The sequence below is a fragment of the Gossypium hirsutum genome, chromosome D13 (assembly GCF_007990345.1).
Source record: "Gossypium hirsutum isolate 1008001.06 chromosome D13, Gossypium_hirsutum_v2.1, whole genome shotgun sequence".
NCBI lineage: Eukaryota > Viridiplantae > Streptophyta > Magnoliopsida > Malvales > Malvaceae > Gossypium > Gossypium hirsutum.
The window spans coordinates 15177379-15184800 of record NC_053449.1 but is presented as its reverse complement, the minus strand read 5'-3'; the positions used below and the strand labels follow the sequence as shown (position 1 = coordinate 15184800).

Here is a 7422-nt window from a genome sequence, read left to right as displayed (position 1 = left end):
TGCTCGGGGCTTTAGCGAAGTTTTTGAAAAAGTGCCGCTAATGCTTGGGGATTTAGCGGCGTTTTTTAAAAAGAGCCCCTAATGCTCGAGCCTTTAGCGGCGTTTTTGGAAAAGCACTGCTAATGCTCGTACCTTTTGCGGCATTTTTAGAAAAGCGTCGGCGTTTTTGAAAAAGCGCCGCAAATAATAAAATCTAATTATCTCATTGTTTGATATATTCTCAAGTAATGTTTCAATTATATTTTTTATTATAAGTTGAAAAAATTAATATTTCGTTGTATTTATTATATATTGGTTAAATTTACATTTAAATGATAACAAATAATATTGTTTAATACAAAATGTTTTTATTAAAGAGAAGTCCTAACTCTTAACTATTTATTATTATTTTTTCAATCACAGTTTATTTAAACTACTAATTTACTAGAAAAATATATTAAATTATGAGTAAAATAAAATATCATAAAACTTAAATTGTTGTGTTGTAAAGAATAAAAAATAGAATAAATTTTTATAAGAATAATAAATTTTGATAGTTCGACTAAATAAATAATCAAAGAAAGTAATATAAAACACCAAATATCGTGATAAATAATATTATATATTGATAATTTTATTACCAAAAATAATTTTATATTTAGTTAATCAAACATGAACACAACAATGACCTAATAGTACTTACTCAAGAGTAAGAACTGAAAATGAATGAGAAGGGACAAATGAGGTTGTTACTTGGTCTAATACCCACTAGAAACTAATACTAGATTTTTTAGGCTGAGAAAGGGTTATAGGAAAATATTATAAATATTGAATTTCGAATAAAATTTATTAAATACTGAATTTTAGAAAATAATTAAGTGAAGTTGGGATTCAATTTAGCTAGTAGAGTCGGTGGGGTTAGTTGGACGATTTGCTCCCGAAAAGAAAAAGCTGTTTGTTTTTTATTGATAACAAAAAGTGTTAGCTGGGTCTCGAGTCTAGGACCGAATGCTGCTTCAGGCGGTATAGTGGTAGTGGTGGACAAGTAGGTCTAATATATCTGAATAGCCCAATTGCAAAAGAAAGCAAATATCTTATATTTGCAATCATTAATCGAATTACGTTGGGTACTTCGTTAGGGTGGGTGAGTGGCGAGTGCTGAGGTCCAGAGTTGGGAAAACAAAATGAGCAGAGCAGGGTAGGGTTTGCATTTGGATTTGGGTCGGGTTAGTGGATAATGATGAATAAATATCATCATAATGTTTACTATTTTAGGATTATAGTTTTGAGTTTAGGGTTTAGGGTTTAGGTTTAGGGCTTGGGGATTGGGGTTTAAGGTTTAGAGTTTACATTTTAGTGTTAATATGAGGTTAGTTTTTACGGCTTATAAGATAATGATCAAATTTATTGTTTTAGGGCTTGATGTTTATGGTTTACGGTTTAGCGTTAATGATTTGATTGTTACAATGCATGGTTTAGTGTTTAAGGTTTAGGTTTTACCATTTTAAGGTTTATGGATTAGGTGTTACCAATGCCCAATTTTAAAAACTTTTCCCACTTCAAGCTTGTTTTACCCGAATCACCCATTTCATTGTTTAAAAACAATAAAAAAAATATAAATCTAAGCCTAACCATATTTTGGACTAGATGGGTTGTATGGGTAGTGAACATTTCTAATTATCATTTAAAGAGAAAATAACATATATTTTTCTAAATTTTGAAAGGTTTTATATTTTTCGTGATTTAAAATTTTAAAATGAATTTTAAAAGATTTTAAACTTTTATTTTTATAATATTTATATACTTTTAAAGAAAAGACCAAATTAATAAAAATTACAAACATTAAAGACTACAAAATTATTTTATCATTTTCTAATTGCTACATTGATAATTTTGACCGCAAAATTAGATGGTTAAATTAAATAAAAAATAAAAAATGTAATACCTCAAAATTAAAATGTAGAGATTTCCTTTTAAATTTCAAAAGCGTATATATAGGGTACTGCATTCATTACATCGTAAGTTCTACGATTTTGGGCCGACTTTATTATACGGGCAAATCCATATAAAAATTTTGGGCCAACTTTGTTATACGGGCTTATCCATATAAAAATTTTATCCATATAAAACTAAAATCATTCCACTTCGAACATCTAGCAAAATAGTTATATTTTAGTTTGGAAGAAATATCTCTAATAAAATGGAGATTATATCGGAAATGAATAATATAAAATCATGATTAACGTCTCAATCTTTAATAGAAATTTGATACGTGAGAGATTAATTGCTTACATTGGATAATTCTAACTTAATAATTAATTACAGCCATTTAATCATTTTTTTCTTATTAAAATATACGATATTTATTTTGAGAGTACTTGATGTTTTTAAAAAAAATTCAATTTATAAAAAATAATAATAAATATTTTATAAAATCACTTAACTAATAAATTTTAACAGATTTAAAATGAAATAATTTTTACGACGTTTTTATGAAAAATGCCGCAAAAGGTAAGCAATAGCGGTGTTTTTATAAAAAAACGCCCCAAAAAATAATTTTACTTTAAAATAATTTTTAGCAGAAAAAATATAAGATTTTTATCATAGCAAAACGGAGTCGTTTTGTACAAAATAAAATAATTTTTTTGTAAGCAAATAGCGGCGTTTTTGCAAAATGATATTCAAAATCCCGCCCACTCCCAAAAAAGAATTTGGTTACCCGCTCGTTTCTCCCTCTTCTCCTCATCTCCATTACGCGCCCTAAATACCTCAAATTTTGTACTTAATTCTTTTTCCCTCTTAATCTCAAAATTCCATGAGTTCCTTTTCCCCAACATCTCTTACTATCATTCCAATCCCTAAACCTTTTCTTTTTCTCTCCATGAATTTATATATATATGCATATAACAAATGATTCATTGATTTGGGGTTTTGTTTCTTTCTGAATTAGGCCAAATGGGTTTTCCAGTCTATACCAAAAGACCACAGGGATTGATCTATGGAATTCCCATTATGAGGTTTACAATTTAGTTTTTAAGCTTTGTGGGGTTTTGTTTGTTGTTGTTCTTTATTCCATTTTTGTGTGTGTTTTTGCAGAGAATGGAAGAAAATTACAGGAGGTTGAAGGAGATAAACAAGAAGTTGAGAAGGGAGATTAGGTATAATGAAAATTATATCCCTTTCCCATGGTGTATATATATATAAACCAAAGCTAGGGTTTATTTGTCAATGAAAATAAGAATTCATGCTTTTTTGTTATTGTTGATTAAGGGAACGGGGTTTTTTTTATTTATTTGTAGGCAGAGAATGGGTGGAGACTTGAATGTACTTAACATTAATGAACTGCAAGCTCTTGAAGCTAAAATGGATTCTTCTTTGCTAGCTATACTTGAGAGAAAGGTTTGAAATTATTGGAACTCTTTCTTTATACCAAAAGGGTGTGTATATATATATGTTGTGTGTATGTGTGCATTATTATATATATTGGGTTTTTGTTTCTTGATTGTTAAATATGAAATTAGGCATAGGGTTCAAACTTTGGCGAGGGTACTTTTAGTTGTTTGAAACTTCTTTGGTTTTACTCGACTTGCATTCTTTTTACAGTCATCAATATATTTTTTACATTTCTTCCATGTAGCATGGAGTCACAAGAAGTAATTGATGCAGAACTCTCAGCTCGTGTTCTGCAGTTGATAAATGTCACTGATAGTGGATTGCATAGTCAGGTACACTGAGCATGGTAGCTCGGTTTTGATGATATTTATTTTTAATACCTCTAGGAGGATGATGGAAGTGATAGTCTTTCAGTTCAACTAGTAGATGAAAAACACTGGGAAGATCTCTTCATCGTTATTGCTGTGGTGAGTATTTTCTCCAATCCTCATGTTTTACATTTTTCCAACTATAGGTTTATAGTTGCTACTCTGCAGGGAGATAATTTTTTCCCCACAAGAACATGAAATATACTTACGATTAGATTTTGCAAGATTTTGTCTCAATTAATCTGCATCCTTTCTCATGGTTTGGTATTATTGATTGCTAAGTGTTTTAAATCTTGAAAGAATGCAAGCAGCATATGAAAATCAATAGTCTGACCTGCATTATTTTGATCATTTGAGAATGCGTAATCTCAGATCACTTTCTTCCCATGCTTTGAATCTACAATTTATTTTCCACTTAGTTTCCATATATTGCTTCCAAGCATCTTATTGTTTATCTTGAATATGAGGATGAACTTGCTTGTTTATCTTGATTACAGAGTATAAAAACCACTTGCCTATGCTTATTTATCTTGTGCCCATTAATATGAGATTTTCTTTCTGATGAAAACGAAATCAAAGACTTTTAATTTGTAAATACTAGAGATTCTCTACCACTTTACCTTGATATAAAATTCCTCCTGTGATACGTTTTTAAGTCTGGAAAATCTGTAATCCTAGTGATTTGCTTTACAGAGCTATTTTAAATATATTATCGTCGGATAATGTGAAGATTTTGACATATTTTAATCACAATATGGTAGGTAAACCACTATTTTGGTCTAATATGGAACATTTAGGGTTAGAGCATCAATTTCTATTTTTCGCATAATCTCGATTGAGCAGATATTTTATATGGGCACCTGTTTCTTAACTTGCCATGGCTGTACTGGTGTTCACTTGAGTTCATGTTTTGAGGAAATTTTTGACAGTATATTACATATGTTGTGCATGGTTGCAGAGCAAGGAGTGTTTAGAGAAAGTTACTCAAACAATATATTTTCTTGCTCAACCACGAGAATCTCACTTGCTTTTGCTTACAGGTAAAGCTTTTACTTCCTTTCCAACTAAACATAACTTGCAATAAATGCTGTGAGTTAGTCACCTTTACTGCCGTATATGGATAACTCCAATATAGTGCAGAATATAAGTATGGATGTCAATGGTTATTTTAGTGGCTTTTTTAAGTAAAAGCTAAGAGAATGACTTGCAAGAGAGGTGCAGAGGGATAGAGCTGCAGAGCTTTTGGGTTTGCGTGCATGCAATTTTCGGCCACGACACTCAAGTAAACTTGGAAATGAGTTTCGGGTGTTCACAAACTATGACCCTGGGGAGAGATTAGGAGGATGGGAGCAAGAATAATAGGTGCCTTTTTCTTGCCATCATTTGCTAGGAATATTTTTTCATGGATGAGCTTCATGCAACCTAATTTTTATCCATTATCAAGGAATTTCCAACACTTACCCTTGGAAAAATTAACCAGCTTTTCTGCTAATTTTCCCAGAGAAAACATGCAGATGAGAAAACTTCCAAGTAAGTTCATCCTCATATTATGCATTTTGGTCTATTTTTTTAAACTAGTGCAATTTTCCTCACTTGTGTAGATTTCGTAATACATAAAACTATTTAAGGTTGTTTAAAGTTGTATTGACTAATGCCTACTCATTACCATTTTGAAATGTAATTAGGAAGTTGTTCCAAAACGCACAATATAGATGGAAGAAGCCATACAAGTTTCTCATATGTATTATTTATTTTTGTTTTGATTCTAAATTTTTATTTTTACTTTAATATTTACGACAACTTGAGTTCTAACTTTTAAATTTTAATTGTTTTATTAATTTATTATTTTAAATTCTAAAACTAAATTCATTAATATTTATATTTAGTTTTAAAGTTAAAATTTTCATAGAAAATTTAATTTAAATAATATTTTTTTATTTATCCTTAAAAGTATATTTAAAGTTCAAATTTAGAAAATAAAACATAATATAATATTTATCATAAAAATAAATATAATTTGATTAAAATAATTTTTTAAAGGTTATGTTTTTAGCGGCGTTTGTGACAAAAAGCTCCGCTAAAGGTCATGTTCTTTAGCAGCGTTTGTGGGAAAAGCGCCGCTAAAGGTCATGGTCTTTAGCGGCGTTTGTGGGAAAAGCACCGCTAAAGGTCATGGTCTTTAGCAGCGTTTATTTCTAAAAACGCCGCTAAAGTTAGCGACGCTGTCATTAGCGGCATTTTTTGCGACGCTTCTCAAAGCGCCGCAAATACTTTTAGCAGTGCTTTTTTAGCGCCGCTAAAGGCCTAAAAAAGCGCCGCTAAGAGCCTGTTTTGGTTTAGTGATTATTACATTTTCAATGTGTTTTTTAAATATTAATAACTAAATTAAACAATAACTATGTTAATAAGTTAATTTATAAAAATATGTTGAAAAAAATTATTTGAGAAACTAGGATGAAATTCTAAAAATTTATCGATCTACACTATTTTTGAAGAGAGAAAGGAAAATGCGACCTACACGTATCCTACAGGGCGCGCTTTCACTGTAATGTGGCAATAACGCGTTTTCACTATGGTAAAAAATGTTTTTTCTTTCTTTTTTCTTGCGATTGGAAATTAGAAGTTTGCATATTTATTTTTATACGTGTTTGAGATAGACATGGTTACAGTTTTAAGGATTATTTGAATTTACGGTGGTGTTGTGGAGCTAGGTGACCTACAAATTTCATCTGCCATGTGAGTATAGAGCCATCACCTTGGAAGTCAGGTCACGTTGCAACTCAAGGTCCCAGTTGACGGTGATTATACAGTCTGAGGTTGAAGTGTAACTAGGGCTTCAAATTTACAAAGGTTATACTGTCAAAGGAGGGAGTATAAATAGGGCCTCAGTTGACAGTGGTCATACGGGCACGACAACGAGTTTTTCCTCATCAGAGGAGGATGTTTTATAAAACCTAAACAGAAGTACGAGGAAGAAGAACATAGTGGCGTTTTAGTATAATCAAGTATTTTATTTTATCCATGTACACCAAAGGCAGTGACCCTGTTATTATAACCTGTGACATAATTTGGGTGTAATAGGTTTTACTAACAAGGTTACTGTATTTGCTGGAGATGGAAAACACGAATTACTTGATTATACTGGGAGGCCATTTGCATTTTCCTTCCTCGTACTTCTGTATAGGTTTTATAAAACAGGATCCTCTGATGAAGAGAAGCTAGTTGTTGTGCCCTCACAACCACCATCAAATAGGGCTCCATTTATGTTTCATCCTTGAAGCCCTAGTTACACTTCAACCCGAGACGGTATATTCACCACCAACTTGGACCTCAAGTTGCAAAGTGATCCTGGATTCTTGGCAAATGGAACCATACTCACATGATAGGTGAAATTTGTTAGTTAACGAGCTCCATGACATCACCGTGAACCCAAACACAACTTAAAACTATGACTATGTCTCCCTCAATGCGAGAGAGAAATAAATCTTCAAACCCAAATTTTCATACACGTATGAAAAATTAAAAAATAATTTAGGATATTGAATTAAGGGATGGGAACGTGTATTTATATAGGGGATGTGGTGGGGTAAAAAGGGATTTTTTATCCCAGGATTCTCGAAAAAAAAATACCTTTTTTACTCACCCCATGCCTCTGCAAGGGAGTGTTTTGTCCCTTACAAAA

General features: G+C 31.4%; 1 protein-coding gene across 2 annotated transcripts; it reads left to right on the top strand.

The window, feature by feature from the left end:
- Nucleotides 1-2712: 2712 nt before the first annotated feature.
- LOC107919628 (uncharacterized) lies at nt 2713-5380 on the top strand. Of its 2 annotated transcripts, none has more exons than XR_005922765.1 (5): nt 2713-2996; nt 3076-3137; nt 3279-3378; nt 3617-3839; nt 4699-5380. XR_005922765.1 is itself a non-coding variant. In XM_041108779.1 (5 exons), the coding sequence occupies exons 2-5, from the start codon at nt 3079-3081 to the stop codon at nt 4822-4824; spliced, it is 366 nt and encodes a 121-aa protein (XP_040964713.1). In that variant the 5' UTR covers nt 2713-2996; nt 3076-3078; the 3' UTR covers nt 4825-5380. The 2 variants fall into 2 exon arrangements, 1 of the variants encoding a protein (XP_040964713.1); XM_041108779.1 differs by having other exon boundaries at nt 3759-3839.
- Nucleotides 5381-7422: the final 2042 nt, after the last annotated feature.

What these genes read in the sequence shown, in the direction of transcription:
- LOC107919628 (XM_041108779.1), top strand. Translation starts at nt 3,079, where the DNA reads ATGGAAGAAAATTACAGGAGGTTGAAGGAGATAAACAAGAAGTTGAGA. An exon ending in AAGTTGAGAAGGGAGATTAG is followed by an intron (nt 3,138 to 3,278) that starts GTATAATGAAAA and finishes ATTTATTTGTAG; the next exon opens with GCAGAGAATGGGTGGAGACT. An exon ending in TCTTCATCGTTATTGCTGTG is followed by an intron (nt 3,840 to 4,698) that starts GTGAGTATTTTC and finishes GCATGGTTGCAG; the next exon opens with AGCAAGGAGTGTTTAGAGAA.